At 42.7% G+C, this 19,853-nt stretch overlaps 1 protein-coding gene across 1 annotated transcript in view; it reads right to left on the bottom strand.

Moving 5' to 3' along the window:
* The window catches only part of ANTXR1 (ANTXR cell adhesion molecule 1), a 117,480-nt gene extending 104,938 nt beyond the window's left edge, over window positions 1-12,542 (bottom strand). The window contains exons 1-3 of the mRNA XM_080568166.1: window positions 12,198-12,542; window positions 1,810-1,881; window positions 1,058-1,129 (exon numbers count right to left, since the gene is read on the bottom strand). Coding sequence (XP_080424292.1) covers window positions 1,058-1,129; window positions 1,810-1,881; window positions 12,198-12,349 — 296 coding nt within the window. The 5' untranslated portion in view covers window positions 12,350-12,542. The remainder of the gene's footprint in view (window positions 1-1,057; window positions 1,130-1,809; window positions 1,882-12,197) is intronic.
* Between the last annotated feature and the right edge of the window lie 7,311 nt (window positions 12,543-19,853).

Here is a 19,853-nt window from a genome sequence, read left to right as displayed (position 1 = left end):
AGTTCTACATGGGAAACACACATAGCAAGTCTCATAGCTTAAAGCCTTAAGAGCCCAGAGATCTCTGCAATAGGGTGTGTTCAGAGGGTGAGGGAAAAGGTGAAAGGGTAAAAGATGCAGGGAGCAGGTTTTCTCTGGCACCAGCTTAGATATGGTTAATTGTGTTTTCACTTATTGTTGCAGTAGGCTGGCTGGCTTTAACGACATTTTTCAAGGTTGGTATGTGTGTAGACTGCTCTTTAGGAAAGTGGCCAGTTTCCTATTAATTCCACTATAGTAGCTGCTCTGGTATGCAGTTTCATAGACATCCAATATGTAAAACACATGCTGACTTATACAGTCTTCACATGTGCTACATATATCTTTGCTCCACGTGGCAATGAAGTTAACAGAGGAAGCAACAGCGATTAAAGGACCTCATCCAGCTCTTCTTGAAGTTAGTGGGGGAAAAAAAAATCAATCTTATAGATTTTACTGGGATTAACTTGGGGATCTACAAGGAGATGACAGGAACATGCTTCAGAAACATGGCAACCAAACTGTCATTGCCAAAAAATATTCATCCTTACAATCCAGCCTAAACACTCTGCTTGCATTCAGACATCTTAGAAATCATTCTCACCTTTACATCAAGAGTACAGGTATAACCTACAGCTTTCAAATTTGTTTTTATGGGAAGGGAGTTTCACTTATTTGTTTGCAGAAGAAACTCCCTAAGGATGTTTCAAAGGCAACAATATTCTGGTTTTCTGGCAACAGCCTGAAAATTTGTGGAAGGCAGAATCTCTCAATCGAAGCAGTTTCTGAGTTAAAACCGCAATTGCTAACAGAAAGACATTTATAAGCTAAACATCAGATAACAACTGCTGTTTAAGAAGCCTTATTGCATTCTAGCAGAATGAGTGTCGTATGTGAAAATGGGCAGGTGATTTAATTAAACTGAGAAGCACAAAGATGTCACCACATTGCTGAAAGCAAATCGGAAAACAGAGAGCCAGGAACATGGAGGAAACAGCAAGAGGACTCAAAATCTGCTGTGCACTTCTACACCTCTTACCTGTCTTCTGTTAACCTCATTAGAATTGTCCCTCTAGTAGAAAAAACGATGAAGGACATCCTCAGCTGAGGGCTGGAGAAGAAGAGACAAAAGTAAGTGATTTTGGTTGGTCCAGACCAGAGCTTACCGTGTGTATAATACCAAACACAAAAGGCTCTCTGACTGCTACCAAAATAATAATGAGACAGAACTGAGCAGCAAATGGTGCTTTGCCCTGGGAAGTGCTAGCTAAGGCAGACCATGAGGAATCCTCCTAAAAGATGTAAAAAGTACTTGTAGCATGATCTTAGCATTGCTGAGACAGAACGAAGGCTAATTAAACCTAAGATAATATATTCCACCCACTGGCCTGGGGGATTTTTCATTCAATCTCAAGGTATTTGGTGCCTGAAGGCTACCGTCTCGGACCTCTCCTTGCAGGTCTAAACTTCTCTGCAGTAACCAGCCATCTCAGAAACAATGAGGGTTCCCCCCCCACAAAGTATGATTTGGTCTATGGAAGTCAAGCAGGAGAAAGGGGTCTAATTAGCTTGTCTACTCCTATTTCCTACAGGACAAGAACTGGGGGAAATTTGGGAAAAATTCAAAAGCAATCAGTGGTATTATCTGAGAAAAGCATTAAGAACTCTCTACTAGGTGAGGTCCCCAGGTGGAAATCAGCATGTGCTACTTGATAGCAACTGAGAGCATGTCTCCTGGCTGCTGGCACATACCCCTCCTTATTCACTTTTCTGCAAGCCAGCCCTTCTTACCTTATGAACTTGCGGGCCAAATGTTCCACAAAATGATATATTTCATTCCAATGGTGCAGGACACTTCCTGATCTACAGAAATAATTATTACATGAGACATTAGTTTAATTGCTGCTATCATAGTTTTCCCAGCCTAATGCTTTGTTACACGTTGCATAGCTAGTCATTTATTTTTATTTTGTTTAACACTCACTGTCCTAATTCTTCCTTTAAAAAGATAATAAATTGTAAATTACATTTGCTACTTAACTTTGAAAAGCAAGAATAATTTATGTTTCATATAAGTGTTTAAAGCTACACTTCACAACAACATATGGCAGTTATGTTAGACCTTTAGCACAGCCTTAAACAAATAAACCCTGTGTTAGCAAAGACCTGTCTCCTTGCACAGGCTGTTAGATGAATTCCACCAACTCACTTGCCATACTGTTGTGCAGAGCTGTTAGCTCAAGTGTATTTTGGGAAGGAAATGCAGTTGAGGGAAAAGATTCCTAAACCTCTCTAGCATTCCACTGTGCTAGAGACTATGTAAAGTAAAATACCTTAGGCCCACATCTTGGCTGTTGTGGCCCATTCCATCATAGTTCAGTTCAAGGCAAAACACAGACTAATTTTGCTCCCCAAGAAAATAAGCCATGGATTTTGATAGTTACGAATTATTCTTCATATTGTGAGGACCAGGAAAAAATGAGGTTAACCAGAATCTTCCAGCAGTAAATGCACCTTCTGGCATAAACATTTCTATGACCATTGGAATATTAATATTGGGGAAAAAAATCCTTCCTAGAGATGGAAAATAAATGTGTCATCACTTTTTTTCTATTCATTGACTACAATTACAAGTATTTATAGGGCAAAAAACATTCCAGCTTTAACAGAAAAGTAATTGATCTGCAGCCTGAGGAAGGAAATATGAACATTTGAGAAGATGTTTTTTCACTTCACAGAAAGAAATGGCATCTGACCTGACTCCATTCTACCTTAAATCTGAGAATCTAAATGAATAGATTCAACCAAGTACTACACACCTGGCACAGAAAACCCAGTCTTGCTGCAAATATCATTAGTTCACTTCCTAGAAGCACAGCAAGCATGCAAACCACATTGTGCAGGTTATGTAAATTTCGTTCCCTATTCTACCTGCACCTGGTTTTTATTTACAGCCATTCAGTAAAAACCTTCACCTTGGCCACTTGCTTCATGATACTTAAGCCACTATTTCTTTATATGACCCTGTAGGTCCAAATGTTCCCAGTTAGGTGGGGACATGCAACCAGGACAGCAGCATATGCTCCATCTGGATAAACAATTAACACCATTGGTTCTCTTTACACAAAGGACCTGATATCAATTGCACCTCTTTAAATAAAACCTTACAGAAACCTCTGTTCTTCTGTTGTTGTTGTTTGTTTGTTTGTTTTGTTGTGTTTTTTGCTTGTTTGTTTTTCTGATTTTAATGGACTGATTGCACAGGGGACTCAATCATTAGAAAGTACTAATGGTTCTACGTTTCTTGGCTCTTCAGAAAAGAGCTAGGATATCTTCTGCCACTCATCAAACTAGGACTTGAAATCATTACTTGTTCTCAATGTGCATGTGTATCAGAGAGGACCAAAGAAATATTATTAGCAGGGGTCTTACTAAACTAAACCACACAGACAGTGAGAAAATTGGTGTCTTATAGCAGATGAAGGGTGAGGTACATTAGGACTTGCCCTCAAACAAAAAACTGCTGCATCCAAATTATACTAAGCTATATACTGACAGAACAGAAATGCACAAAGCTCAAACGCAGATGCAAATTCCTCTTGAATGGAATAACTCTGAGATCTTGAATATGACACATCCCAGTCCCATCAGTGCCAAATAGCCCAAATCTTATCTGAGACAGTCTGAAAAATAGGTATTTAATGTCTTTACATGGTAAGGCATAAAAGAAACACTTGAACCATAGAATTATAGAATCGTAGAATATCCCAAGTTAGAAGGGACACACAAAGATCACTGAGTCCGGCTCCTGGCTCCACACAGGTCTACCCAAAAATTCAGACCATATGACTTAGAGCACAGTCCAAACACTTCTTAAACTCCGACAGGCTTGGTGCCGTGACTACATACCTGGGGAGCCTGTTCCAATGCGCGACAACCCTCTCAGTGAAAAACCTCTTCCTGATATCCAGCCTGAACCTCCCCTGTCGCAGCCTGACAACATTCCCTCGGATCCTATTGCTGGTAACTAAAGAGAATAGGTCGGCGCCTGCCCCTCCCCTCCCCCTTGTGAGGAAGCTGTAGGCCGTGATGAGGCCTCCCCTCGGCCTCCTCTTTTCCAGGCTGAACAGGCCAAGTGACCTCAACTGTTCCTCGTACCTCTTCCGCTCTAGGCCCTTCACCATCTTAGTAGCCCTTCTCTGGACACTCTCCAATAGTTTCACATCCTTTTTTTACTGTGGTGTCCAGAACTGCACACAGTACTCGAGGTGAGGCCGCACCAGCGCAGAGTAGAGCGAGACAATCACTTCCCTCGACCAAATAGCAATGATGTGCTTGATGCACCCCAGGATACGGTTGGCCCTCCTGGCTGCCAGGGCACACTGTTGGCTCATGTTCAGCTTGCTATCTGCCAGAAACCCCAGATCCCTCTCTGCAGGGCTGCTCTCCAGCGTCTCATCACCCAGTCTGTACATGCAGCCAGGGTTGCCCCGTCCCAGGTGCAGAACCCAGCACTTGCTCTTGACATTATAGCAATGGTTGCATCAGCCTCCAGAAGATATTGCAGCCAAGGCTATGTTAACCATAAACCAATTACTACCTCCTTCATTGAAATGTATGGTATTTTAGACCACATACAACCCTCTAAAAAAAGTATGTCTGATTAAAGTTTCACATCTTCTGAACTGTCTGGTAACACACATCTGAAGGCAGGACAGTTTCACAATCATACACTAATCAACCTTCTCCTCAAACAGATACAAAGACTATACTTCATGTTAAAGGAAAGCTTAGCTATCAACCTCCACCAACAGAAGTTCTATCCAGCCCTCACTTGCAACAGGACACTGCCCTAAAAAGCAGCACTAGCCTAGAAGTGTGAGTGTTCCTCCCACTTTATTACAAACCACTGAACAAAAGTTGATTGTCACTTAAAATTACTATTACAGCAAGGCAGCTGAGAATGAGATCCAGCCACAGAGCACATATGGTATGTAGGTCGCCATGTAAAAATGCTTGTCATTTGCCATGGCTCTGAAGTCATGCATTTTTTGAAAACAGCATTTGCCAGAACGAAGCTTAAAAACCAATTGCTCAGTTCAGTGGTGTGCCAGTCAACAGCATATCCTGTTTAAGTGTCTGCATTTGCAACTTCGTTCTGCAGGTCTTAAATGGCCTGGGCAGAATTTTCAACTTAGTGATGCTTTTTAATTCTCCATACAAGCATGGATTCAGCTCTTGCTGCACCTCCTCCACTTCATCCTCGCTCTGCTCTCCCACAAGCATTCCCATACTCATGCCCTCTAGAAGAAAACTTCAAGCACTTAAAGCTCCATCTCTTCTTAAATGAAGCCTTCCTACTCATCTAATAACACCAAGGAGAAACAACCTGAAGCTCAAGAGTGAATATTTCTTGCTGGAGAAAAGTCCATGTAGTGGGTTTACACGGCAAGGTTTTGGTAGTGGGGGCTGCAAGGGTTGGCTTCTGCGAGAAAAATCCAGCAGCTGCCCCATTTTAGATAAGGCCCAGTTTCAGCTGGCTCCAAAGGGACCCACCACTGCCCAGGGCTGAGCCAATAAGTGATGTTTGTTGTGCCTCTGTGAGAGCATACTTAAGAAAGAGGGAAAAGAAAAACCTGCTGCACAACAGCAGCTGGGACAGGGAGGAGTGAGAAAGCTCTCTGAATCCACCAAGGTCCGTGCAGAAGGGGGGCAGGAGGTGTTCCAGGTGCCAGAGCTGAAGTTCCCCCACAGCCTCTGGAGAGGCCCCTGGTGGAGCAGGCTGTGCCCCTGCAGCCCATGGTGTACAACAGTGGAGCAGATTTCCATGCTGCAGCCCACTGTGTACAACAGCGGAGCAGATTTCCATGCTGCAGCCCATGGAGGAGCCCACGGCAGAGCAGGTGGATCTGCCCTGAAGGAGGCTGCAGCCTGTGGAAAACCCCCGCTGGAGCAGACTCTAGGCTGGAGCTGCGGCCCATGGAGAGGAGACCGTGCAGCAGCAGGTAACCTGGTGGGGCGCTGCCGCCTGTGGGGTCCCATGTTGGAGCAGTTTGATCCTGACAGATGGACCCTGTGGTACAGACCCATAATTGGAGCAGTTCTTGAAGAGCTGTTGCCTGTGGGAAGCCCATGTAGGATCAGTTCAGGAAGGACTCTATCCCATGGGAGGGACCCCACTTTGGAGCAAGGGAAGAGAGTGACCATGAAGGAGTGGCAGAGACAAAGTGCTATAGACTGACCGCAACCCCCACCCCCAATTCCCCTGTGCCACTCGAGGGGAGGAGGTGGAAGAGGGTGGATGGGGGGAAGGTGTTTTTAGTTTGTTTTGTTTCTCAGTTCTCTAGCTTATTAGTAATAGGTAGTAAATTTTTCTAATTTCCTTATGCCATGTGTGTTTTGCCCATCACAATAGTTACTGAGTGATCCTAATCTCAACTCTTGAGCCCTTTCCATAGTATTTTCTCTCTCTTTCTCTTTGAGGAGAGGTAGTGAGAGAGCGGTTGTGGTGGAGCTCAGCTGCCCAGCTGGGTAAAACCACCACAGTGTAATAAGTGGAAATTAAGAATAAGTAAATTATGCCTTTAACAGGAGAATGATACATTCTGTGGTCAAATGTGCTGGGATTTTGTACATCTAAACTAAATCCAAGGCGGAGACCCACCACATGGCTCAGTGTTTGCAGGGGCAGAGAGCTGCACTCTGGCCCAGCCCAGCCCTCCAGCAGGTGCTTTTCACCTATTCACTGAAACATGGTGCTCCACAACCCTAAGCTATAGCAGCTCAAACCTTCCTAGTTTGTCTTTCTTGCAATTTTTAGACTCATTATTTCCATTTCTCCCATTGCACCTTCTCAGAATACTCACAGTGCTATTTTTAATTCACAAACTAGACAAAAACATAATCAAGCCCACAAACTCTTATACAAAGACTTCACACCAGTTATGTGTGCTCCAGATGACAGAAGTATATACAGGCACCTGATTCAGAGACTGGTATTGTTCCATATTCTCCTTAAATTTTTGGACTAACTTCAAGAAATCTCATAGCTGACAGAGGTGGCATTGACCCATGAAGTTTTGCAGCATCATTTTATTGAGCTCTTAAAAATAACACAGATGAGCCAAAGTGTCCTCTGTCTTTCCAAATACATCAGGAGAAATTCTGAGAAGACCAGATAGCACATAGATAGATGTTAGTGAGGTGATGCAATTCTTTAAGGAAACACTACTATCTTGTGCTGAACTTCACGAGACAGCTCACTAAAGCTATTGTCAAACATTTGAGATTACAGAGTTTATAGAGGCCCAGTTTAGAGCAGGATAAACCTCTAAGCCCAAACATAGTCCAAGAACAGAATATTCTTCTCTACCTGATTGGCCTGGGGTACGTGACTAACAACTAATAAACAAGTAAACATGGACTGAACTTAGATCAAGCAGTAAAGTGCAGAGTGCTGCAGGCACACTCAACTCTCATTATAAGACAGTTCCCACCCACCACTTGTGACAATGAATAGTTTACCTTGGATTTACTACTGACTAAAAACATGTACACAGGTCTTGATGGGCAATGATTTCACATGCTAAATTAGCTGGTTGCAATCAGTGTGACTACAGCAGACGCAGGAGAGAATTCTTCAGGCAACAAGTAAAAAGACACAAGAATGTGCAAATTTCCCCACACTACCTTGCCAACTTCCCTCAGCCCTCACACAAAACAAAGAAAAGTTATGCTTCCATACACTCACAGGCCCCTGCCATCCATACAGAATGCATACATTGCTCTGGATCCAGGCCCGTGACTCCAGAATCACAGAATCACTGGCTATGTTTAGAATCATAGAATCACAGAATGGTTTGGGTTGGAAGGGACCTTAAAACTCATCCAGACCAACCCCTTCCATAAGAGGGACACCTTCCACTAGTTCAGGTTGCTCAAAGCACCGTCCAACCTGGCCTTGAGAACCTCCAAGGATGGGGCATCCACAACTTCTCTGGGCAGCCTGTTCCAGTGCCTCACTACTGTCTGAGTGAAGAATTTCTTGCTTATTTCTAATCTAAACCTATCCTCTTTTAGTTCAAAACCATTCCCTTTTGTCCTATCACCGCACTCCCTGACAAAGAGTCACTCCCCAGCTTTTCTGTAGACACCTTTAGGTATTGGAAGGCCACTATAAGGTCTCCCCAGAGCCTTCTCTTCTTCAGGCTGAAAAAGCCCAACTCTCACTGTCTTCATAGGAGAGGTGCTCCAGCCCTCTGATCATCCTCGGGGCCCTCCTCTGGACCTGCTGCAACAGGTCCATGTCCTTCTTATGCTGGGGACCCCAGGACTGAACAGAGTACTCCACGTGGGGTCTAACAACTAGTTAAAAATGGATCAACTATGTGTCTGAATAATGAGAGGATCACAGGAAACAGGTTGGATTATTTGCTTCTTTTTGCCAAAGATCCTTTAAAGCCAAATTTTCTTTCACACACATACAGTTCCTTGCATGTTTTCCACACATGGGTATAAAGTCCTTGCTATGTTCACACACAACAGTCAAGAACACAGGAAATAATGCTTTTGACTTACAGCAAATACAGCAAAAGATTACTGAGAAGATTTACCCATTATTATTCCTTCCTCCCTACCCACAAATCAATTAAACCGGGGGCTGCCTCTATCTGATCTTCAGACTGCGCTTGTATGGAGTGCTTAAATACTAGAGCACTAGGTACCATGAGAGTCAGGTCAGTGGGTAGTAGTGTTCAGTAGTCAAATGGATGATATTTTTAGAATATCTGAACAATATTGGCAAAAACAAATGTTTTCTTTATGCTTGTCATCATCATCATGTTCAGCCTGGAGAAGCGAGGGCTGATAATGATAGGGCAACGGGGAATGGTCTTAAATTAAAAGAGGATAGATTTAGATTAGACATTAGGAGGAAATTCTTCGCTGTAACAGGTTGCCAAGAGAAGTTGTGGATGCCCCGTCCTTGGAGGTGTTCAAGGCCAGGCTGGATGGGGCCTTGGGTTGGCATCCCTGTCTATGGTAGGGCGGTTGGAGTTAGATGATCTTTAAGGTCCCTTCCAACCCAAGCCATTCTATGATTCTGTGATCATCTCATTGATTCCTCATTCTTCCTTCTTAATTAAGACTCTATCGTATCTCACATCCAGGTGCTCTTTGGCACTATCTTCTGCCATTTGTTTCACTACCATTTATTGTATATGAGTCTCAGTGCTGCAGTTAAAACAAGCAGAAACACAAAAGGATATGCCACCTAGGACCTGATTTACTTGGCAAGGAGCTGGCCCAACATGAACCGCAGTCCTCAAGAGTGTCATTGCCACACTTTTGGAAAGTAATTCTGCTAGCTTTAGGTCCAAGGGTCACAGTGTGAGAGGCCTTCTCTATTGCTACCTAAGCTGTGTGAGCATTCCTCTTAGAAGTAATGAAAGGCATGCAAGTGCATGCACAGAGATTAAGGATGCTTTCATAAGCCAGCAAGCCCACCTGCTACCTTTCAAGCTTTTGTTCTGTTAATTATATGCACATCAAGTCTGCGTACCATAGCAGGATTATTTCTGAATGACTGCTGGATTTTCTTCCCTTTCTTAACAATGAGAAGTGGCAGATTTGTTTCAGGTCCTCTGAGCTTGCCATCTGCATGGAGTCATGTCTCCAGCTGTATGCAGACAGCCAGAAGAAGCCTGGTTTCCCTTCAACAGTTTGCACAGCATAGTTGCAGGAGTCTGCTAAAGAGAATGCTTCAGGGAGAAAGAGCATCACTTCATGAGAACAGCCTGTAACACCTGCTTCTTCCCCAGTGCATTATGTGCTCACTTTGAATGGCCTTCATGTGGCCAGCATTATGCTTCAAGAGCCAGCACTGTGACAAGGACTATGTGCAGCTGGAACATGTACTGCGAGCAGCACACACATACAGGGTGCTAAATGGACTTAAGTAGTCACTCCGTCTAGGCAGGCCATGAAGCAAAGGGTCAGCAGATGGCTCTAGCACCAGTGAATTCCAGGGCTGTGTTTATTCTTTTTCTATTACTCCTCTGATCCCAGAAAGTAAGTTGCTTAATATTTTAATGATTTTCTTCCACCATTGAAATTTATATTTCATGTTTCCGAATGTAAATCTCACCTGCTTTGGTATCCTTTATCACCAGTACTTTCATTATTTTTTGAGCAATGGCAAATAAAAGCAGCAACATGAGCCCTGAATCTATTATTATAATTTCATAGTTTGCCTGAAGGTCTCTATGGGCATTCAGGACCACTGCAGCATTATTGAAGACATTCTCTAAACCCACTAGAAAACTAGAAAACCCAGGCTAAATAAGACCCAAATTTTATACAACTTGAGCTTAGCATCTGAAAAATGAAAGAACGTCTTAAAGATAAAGGATATGGGATAATCTATTCTCCCACAGTCTGCAGACTCCTCCAAATTCCACCAGAGACCATCAAATTTTTTACATCAATGGACTTTGCATCAGACCCTGTTCATTTCTGCACCAGAAAAAAAAAATCAAAACAAACAAACAAAAAAACACCACCAACAAAAACCAACACACTACCAAAATAGGAAACCTACATCTGTTAAAGTAGGAGTTTTTTGGATACCTTGATATATACACTGAGGTAACTTGCATACTTTAAAGTTTGTGCCAAGCTTCATATTTCCACCCAAATTTTCCTTAAGCAAGCCTAGAAAGTCATGTCTTTTAGTAAGAGGACAGGAGCTTGAAATAAGTGGTTGTTAAAATCATATCCATCAGATTTGATAAAGCCTTCAGTTCTGCTTCAGCTTTCAGGGAAACTCAGTTTGCAAAAGCTGTCTGCATTACAAATCATGCTTTGTTTTTCCAATATAGCAATAGAGGTAATCCTGCTAAGAACAGACCAGCCAAAGCAACAAAATGCAACACAGGAGAATCTTTCTCACTCAATGAAGTGGAAAATAAAAATAAAATAATAAAAAAAAATCTTTCCCCTGGAGTATTCAGATAACTGGCACAACAAAATATCCAGTGTACTTGTCTCAGTCTTACATTTTACCCAGTATTTTGTAATAAAGTGTTATGTAATTCCAAGTCATTTATACAAATGGAATGTGGCTGCTACTGCAAAACACTCAAGAGGATCAGACAGAAAGCTTCATCTGCAAGCACTTTTGGCAACTTGAAATACTTTCCTGTCTCTGAAATTTATGGTTATAAATGTTAGTTCTATGCCTCTGGCACATATATGTTCCAATATTTCCAAACTTGTGGTTCAAAATAACTATTCTTAATTAAGAAAGTTAGGAGAATCTTTTTAGCTAGTACTTTTTACACTTTAAAAAAAAATGTTGTATTGCTTCAATTCGAAGCATTCCAAAGCTCAGCATGTATTTATTTCATATTGCTCAGACTAAAATCTGAAGGCCTCTAAACAGGCAAATTTACTAGTGCCAGATCAGAATTAGTGATAAAAAAGTGAGTAGGCAGTTATCTTCAGTATAAAGAGTTAAGCAGTCAAAATATGCATTTGATTAACAGGAAACAAAGAAAATGTGACTCAGCCAGGAGAAAAATAAAGTTCTCTTTTGAATAAGACACTCTAGCTGTTTTCCATCACAATGGCCAAAATCAGACCCTTTTTAAGGCAGTAGCCACCTCTCAGAGCCTGGTCTTTACCTGCTTTGATGCACAAAAATTCTTTCTGAGACAACGAACACACAGTACAGAAGCAGACCTCCAGGCAGGCGAGCATTTTCTCCATGTTTTCAGCTACAAAATTAATGCCTGCAATAACTCCCCAGCTCTGCTTTTATGAGTGCCTCAACTTTCACAGTTCATAGGGAAATTGGCATGACCAAGGTTCTGCTCTTCTCCCAACCGTTCTTTTAAGAAACTACAGGGTCAAGTACAAAATAAAGCTTTTGTATCAGCCACAACAAAACTTCTAACTATCTGATTTACAAAGCACAATTGCATTTAATACTAGATCTACCAAAGTTACCACAACAACAACAATGAGAGAGTAGTAAGGAGTTTCGCAGGTCCCTTGGGGACACAGTGACTTCTACAAAACCAAAATCTGAAGAAAACCTCCTCAGTATCAGTATATGATATTCCAGTTCATGCCAGAAGAAAAAAAATAATCTTTCAAATAGAAGAGTAGAACCGACTTACTTGTCTAGAATGAAATACAAATCAAATCCTCCGTAACAGGCGGGACCACCATTCTCTCTCTTTCCACCTTGTCCATCACAGGCTATCATAAAAGTTGCTAAGAAGAGCCATTTGAAGCCAAATCTGAAGATGCTTTGCTTTGCAATAGCCATTATATCCAGAGAGGACGAGAAAAAGAAATGTCTTCTTCCACGGCTCCTTTATTTCACAGGCTTCTCCACAAAAGCCATTCAATAACCTTTAAGTGTATATACAGGTATTTTACTCCTTAAAACTCCACTTGGAACAGTTGCCCTCAGGAATTGCAAGACTTTCCCCCTTGTTTCCCTTGCACTTCTGTTTCTTGGTTTCAGATTTCAAGATGCACAATACTGTATTTCACTTTTTTTTTTTTTTTTAAAGGGACTTGACCCTTAGTCTCCCTTGCAGCTCTCTGAAAGCAGCACCATTGTTTTCCAACAGGAGCAGCAGCTGCCTAACAGATCTTGCTTTATCACAGACCTCAGAAAAGACAGGGAGGGTTTGAATCCCCCCCGCCCCTCCCCCCCCCCTTATTATTGTTATTAATAAGGATGGTTTTATTTTTTCTTGCCAAAGAAAAGCTCAGATAATGCCATCTTGTGGTGAAAAAGCAAGATAACCGGCGTCTCTGGATGTAAAGCACATCGTTTGTGCACCGAGCATACAAAGCACATTTTACAGTGGCTTTGGGTATGAACATACAAGCAGCTTTCTTAGAGCAGTCATGCAGCACTATGCAGAGGTATTTTCATTTCCCTCATTGGCTATATCTGAGTTTGAAGCTTAAAGGCTTAAAAACTTGGAGGAGCTTAGCAAAAATTAAAGTGAGAAGGTACGAATTTCATCCTTTCTATTTTCTCAGTCTTGAGAAATACCAAGAAGTGCCTCTGCCTATGATCATACTTCCTGCTTGCTATCCTTAGCAAGCTTACTTCAGCCACCAGGGTCTAAATCCCCCCCTCCTCCTGCAGACCTTGCCAGGAAACAGCTTCAGCTGCACTCACATTTTCAGTCTTCTTCTACAAACAGTACCACAAGCTCCAAAATGCAAGCAAGTCAACTCAAAGATAAGACCATTCCCAAGACAGAGCAACCCCCAATGAAGATAAGAGGTAAATTAGAGATCCCAGGAATGGGAGCATCCATCCTTCCCTCTCAAATCCTCTCATGAGAAGAGGATTTTTTTTATTTGTTATATTTATAATAATATATATTATATATTTTTATTCCTTTTTATTTGTTTCTGACTGACTCTGAGATGAACAAATACTTAACAATTTAAAATAGAATAAAAATACTGTACTCAGTAAAATAATTCTAGCCTGAAGCTAGCAGAAGGAAAGAAGGTTGATGGTGGAGGAGATCAGATACCCTATGCAGCCGTGGGTTCAAGTTGACAGAAGGCCCAGCAGAGCTTAGGAGCAAGCCATCAAGTGAGTCACCAGATGAAGCACAGAACACTGAGATGGAGCAAGCTGCTGACAAAGTGAAATGCTGTGCTTTCTGCTTTGTCACTGATGTTCTTCAGGGCCAGTCCTCTTCATGTGTCTGTCTTAAGAAAGTGTCTTTTTGTTTATGAAATGGATAACAGCAGCAAAATTATTGAGACACTATGAGAAAAGCAGCTCCATAGTAGGAAGCCCAAGTGAAAGCCAGGAGGGCTGTTGGAATATCTGCCCCTCCTTCACTAAAAATGCTAGGAACAAAAAATATTTTGAAGACCATAGCTTTGTGTGAAAGACCTGTCGGTTCTTGGAGAGATAGTGTGTTGTATTCTTTGTGTGAAAGAAGATTACAAGCAAGGTGTTTCGATTGCATGCAGCATTTCAATGGTTCATTAAGCTCCAGCTCATGCCCTTGGTTTGTGACTCCAACTTGCAAATGAAAATGATGGGGGAAGTGGCATCAGCAGGTTTTTGTTTGTTTTTTTTGTTTTATCATTTACTCCCCTATATGTATCAGTGGAGCCTTTTCTGAAACAGCGTGGAAGCTGGTTCTGTCAGTGGTAATAGCAGCACTGCTGAGAGATGAGACATCACACATGGCAGCACTGTATGGGTTTTGGAGCACCTGTGTCTTATTTGAAGAGGTAGCAGGGATCACAGTTGAGGTGGTGAGCTGGTTTTGGTTCCCTTCAGATCACCAATATCTGACTTACATGGTGGACAATGGCTTCTGTCAAGATCTCAAAATCATGTTCCTCAGTTTTCATGGCAATTTAGGAAGGTGTTAGAGCAGTTTGCATGGATAAAGGAGACCTAAAGAATTGCCAACATTGATACTATTATCACAAATTTATCTTCACTGTACAGGAATTACTTCCCTGTCTTCAGTGTAGATAAGTACTTAAATTCACCCAATGTATGCATGGATGGTGCAAATCAGCATAACTCTACTAGAATCAGCAGAGCTATACTGTCTGATGTTGTGTAGGACAAGGGACTACTCTGAGTAATGAGTGGTGTGCCTTTACATTTAAATTGTACATCCTATAACATATAATTCAAGGCTGACACCCAGTGGCCAAGAGGGATTTTCTTCCTTGGATTGCTCTAATATCTCAAGAGAATCAATAACTCCCTTCTGTCTTGCTTTTTTTCTGACTTAGTCGTGCTTTAATTTTGTCTCTGCTGCAACATGTAATGCTGTATTACGTTATTATTCTGGGGATTACCATTCTTCCCGTTGCCTTTCTAAGAAAATCTGCTAACTCTTTGCATCTATGTGTAACATCTCACCATCCTGAACAGTAATATCAGGCTTAACAGATAAATATATTGTTTGTAATGTATTAAAATTAAACAACACAGGAGAAAATATGGTGTAGGAAATAATTCTGCCATAATCAAAGAAGACCATGCAGTTTCTTTCCAAGTTTTATTTCTACCTAAAACAGCCTAGCAGTAGGGTTACAGTAAAGCAATCTGCTGTCCCCTTTGTTTAGTGCTATGTGTTTTCACAGAATCATAGAATCATTAAGGATGGAAAACACCTCCAAGATCATCTGGTCCAAACATCCCTCTACCACCAGTGTCACACCCACTAAGCCACGTCACTAAGCGCTACATCCAACCTTCCCTTAAACACCCCCAGAGACAGTGACTCCACCATCTCTCTTGGCAACCCATTCCAATGCCTAACCTCTCTTTCTGAGAAGAAATTTCTCCTAATTTCTAACCTGAACATCCCCTGGCGCGACTTGAGGCCAAGGCTATGCAGTTCTCAACAGCCTTGCTTCCTCTACTCAGCATTGTACATATATTCCATTTCCAAGTACTTTGTCAGTGCTAGAGAATCCTTGCAATACCTCTGCAGCTGTTTCTTACACTCATTTACAGTTAGACATGATTCAGTGTACTCCACTCATCTGTTATGGTGTCTCTTTCTGTGTAATCAAATTTAAACAAAGATAATCAGCCCAAGTCCCACTGCTCCTGGGCTTTGATCAAATGTTGAGGAAATCACTAGAGCCTTCTCTTTTTTAGTATTTCTGAAAATCAGGTGGCTGAATTTGACCTCCCTTCTCAAACCGAATAACTGTTATACGAACCTGAGGCTGAAATTTGTAAATGCTCTAATGTCCAAGTCCAAACCACAACACGGGATTCTCAGTCCCCTGTGTCTTACAAGAATGAAAACTCAGTATTCTCCTTATCAGGCTGTCAAATTTGATCGTAGAATTAGACAGCATTAATTCTCCCTGGGAAGACATTAAAGTGCATGAACCCTGAAACAATTAAGTCTAAATAAGGTATTAATGACAATCTAGAAACATGTGACTAACTTTGATTCGAGCAAGTGAATACACAAACAACAGTGATGAAGCGCTGTTCATTTAAATCAATATTAGTTTTATCTGCAGATTGGTTTCCTCTGGTTTTAAGGCAAAAGGATAAGCACACATGCCCAGCAGGAGGGAGCAAAGCTGCACAGAATGAATGATTCAAATTTACTGACTACATTTCATATAATGGGATTTAAAAAGTCCTACTGCATTGCTTGATTTGCAGTCTGACGCACTCTTTTCAAAGTGCTGTAAACATGGAGAATATGACCATCCTGCTAAGAACTGTTGCTTCAGATATATTCTCACATACTTCAGAACTGCACATTTTTGCAGTGTACATTTTTGCAGATCTGTCTTGGGCAGAGAGACCATGAAATGGTAGAGTTCTCTATTCTTGGTGAAGTCAGGAGGGAGGTCAGTAAAAGTGCTACTTTGGACTTCCAGAGGGCAGACTTTGAATTGTTCCAGATGCTGGTAGGGAGGGTCCATTGGGAGTCAGTCCTGAAGGGCAGAGGGGTCCAGGAAGGCTGGACACTCCTCGAGAAGGAAGCCTTCAAGGCGCAGGAGCAGGCTGACCCTGTGTGCAATAAGATGAGCCGTTGGGGAAGAAGACTGGTGTGGCTGAACAGGGTTTGCTGAGTGTCTGAGAGAAAAAGAGAGTTTATGTCTGGTGGGAAGAAGGGACAGGCAACTCGGGGAGAGTACAAGGAAGTTGCCAGCATATGCAGAGAGAAAATCAGAAAGGCTAAAGCCCAACATAAGCTCAACCTGGCCACAATGGTAAAGGGTAACAAAAAATGTCTTACAAATATATTAACAGTAAGAAGACGGTCAAGGAGAATCTTCATCCTTTACTGGTTGCAGGGGGGAACATGACAAGGACAGGGATATGACAGGATAAGGAAAAAGCTGAGGTTCTTAATCCCTTCTTTACATCTGTCTTTACTAGTCAGACTGCTTATCCTCGGGGTACTCAGCCTCACGAACTGGAAGTCTGGGACGGGGAGTAGAAGAAACCCCCCACAGTTCAGGTGGAAACAGTTATAGAGACCTGCTGCTCCACCTGGACTGTCACAAGTCCATGGGGCCAGATGGGATCCACCTGAGGGTGCTGAGCGAGTTGGTGGATGTGATTGCTGGGTCACTTTCCATCATCTATCAGTGGTCATGGTCATCTGGAGAGGTCCCAGATGACTGGAGATTTGCTAATGTGACGCCCATCTATGAGAAGGGTCATAAGGAGGACCCAGGGAAGTACACGACTGTCAACCTGACCTTAGTGCCAGGAAAGGTGATGGAACAGGTCATCTTGAATGTAATCATGCAGCATATGTGGGACTACCTGGGGATCAGGCCCAGTCAGCATGGTTCATGAAAGGCAAGTCCTGCCTGACCAATATCATCTCCTGCTATGACCAGGTGACCTGCCTGGTGGATGAGGGAAAGCTTGTTGACATAGTCTACCTAGACTTCAGCAAGGCCTTTGACACAGTCTCCCACAGTATTCTCCTGGACAAACTGGCAGCCAGAAACATGGCTTGGACAGGTACGCTCTTTGCTGGGTTAAAAGCTGGCTGGACGGCCAGGCCCAGAGAGTGGTGGTGAATGGAGTGAAATTCAGCTGGTGACTGGTCATAAGTGGTGTTCCCCAGGGGTCAGTGTTGGGGCCCATCCTCTTTAATATCTTTACTGATGATATGGATGGGGGAATTGAGTGCACCCTCAGTAAGTTTGCAGATGTTACCAAATTATAAGGAAGTGTTGATCTGCCAGAGGACAGGAAGGCCCTTCAGAGGGACCTGGACAGGATGGATCGATGGGCTGAGGCCAATAGGATGAGGTTAAACATGGCTAAGTGCCGGGTCCTGCACTTTGGCCACAACAACCCCAAGCAGCGCTACAGGCTTGGGGCAGAGTGGCTGGAAAGCTGTGCAGAGGAAAAGGCTCTGGGGATGTTGGTCGATGCCCACCTGAACATGAGCCGGCAGTGTGCCCAGGTGGCCGAGAAGGCCAACGGCATCCTGGCTTGTATCAGGAATAGTACAGCCAGCAGGACCAGGGAGGTGATCATCCCCCTGTACTCTGCTCTGGTGAGACTGCACCTCGAGTACTGTGTTCAGTTTTGGGCTCCTCACTACAAGAAGGACATCGAGGCCCTGGAGCATGTCCAGAGAAGGGCTACAAAGCTGTCGAAGGGCCTGGGACACAAGTCCTGTGAGGAGCGGCTGAGGGAACTGGGGTTGTTTAGTCTGGGGAAGAGAAGGCTCAGGGGAGACCTTATTGCTCTCTGCAACTACCTGAAAGGAAGGTGTGGGGAGCTGGGGGTCGGCCTCTTCTTGCAGATGACTAGTGATAGGAGTAGAGGGAATGGCCTCAAGTTGCACCAGGAGAGGTTTAGGTTGGAAATTAGGAGAAATTTCTTCTCAGAAGGACCAGCCAGGCATTGGAATGGGTTGCCCAGGGAGGTGGTGGAGTCACCTGGGGCTGTTTAAGGAAAGGTTGGACCTGGTGCTTAGGGACATGGTTTAGTGCGTGACATTGGTGGTAGAGGGATGGTTGGACCAGGTGATTTTGGAGGTCTTTTCCAACCTTAACGATTTTATGATTCTATGATTCTATGATTCCCTTCTGTCTCAAGTGTCAGCACAATGATGTCTGATCTCTCACTGCATTATGAACTTTAAGCACAGGAGGTACTTGAATCTAGTGTGTAGCCCACAGGACAGGAGAAGTTCTATTCCTGATCATCTAACAAATCATTTGTACAGTCTTGCCCACTGTTCTGTTGAAACACTTGGACAGGTCTACAATATTCAGGTTCTTGGTGTAGTCCATTTCCTTTTTGCCTTTCTTTGAGAGGTTTGAGTTTTTGTTGCCAGCTCTTTTGGATGTTGAGGGCAAGCACAGAAATTGTCTTTGTATCTTTTCACTGCTGAAACTGGACATCTAGAGTGAACATGTGCCAAGGATTAAAAGTTCTTCTGAATTTTAATTTTTCTGAAAGTCACAAACTCAGTCTCACATAGTCTCAACTCCTTTTTGTAACTGATACCTAGTAAGAAATCTTACATTTTCCTATACAAGCATCACCCAGACTGCTCTTTGATGTCCGGGGGTCCCTTCTTTAGGTATTCAGCCACTATTTCTCTTATGTGTTTCAACTGCAGTCCATTGAAAAGCATGTCCCGCAGTAAAATAGCTATTGGTACAGAAATGTAATTTTGGAGCAATTTCCCTGTAAATGTGTTTCCATGGGAACAGGTTTGATGACAAAAAAACTCTATGGAGATTTGGCAGCACTGGGTAAAGAGAAGGACAAAAAGGTTATTTTAATAACACAGGAAAACCAGGCTAGCAGATTTTCATCAAGTAAAACTCCTTTGGATTTTTGCTGTTACAGAAGTCAAGACTTGAAGAGAACCAAAGCTTAGAACAGAATTGTTTGGTAGCAGGAGTGTCAATCACATCAGTGAGGTGCTGCCACTGAAATAACGTCACATTTTGAGAATTTCTTGTCTGGAACGGGAAAATGTTTCCACACAAGGTCATATCCAGAAGGAGTAGGCTAACATCAGCATAGCTTGTGCCTCTCAGCAGTCCTCATGGTTCTGTTGAAATTGAAAACTAATGTTATTTACATAAACAATGAAAGCAAAAAAGCATGCAGGCTAAGATTATGAAGATGATTCTAATTTGCAACTTTCAATTAGAGGCTGAACAGTGTCCTGAAAATAAATTACCCATCTCAAAATATCAACCTTGTTCTTTCCCGGTTTTGAGAAATATCTAGCTTTGCAAGCCATGAAAACAGTACTTTTCCATGGTCCTAGGCTTGCACCTTAACCCAG

Source organism: Anser brachyrhynchus, assembly GCF_964034855.1.
Source record: "Anser brachyrhynchus genome assembly, chromosome: 26".
NCBI classification, from domain to species: Eukaryota; Metazoa; Chordata; class Aves; order Anseriformes; family Anatidae; genus Anser; species Anser brachyrhynchus.
Note: the sequence above shows the minus strand (reverse complement) of the source record. Positions and strands in the feature narration are given on the sequence as shown.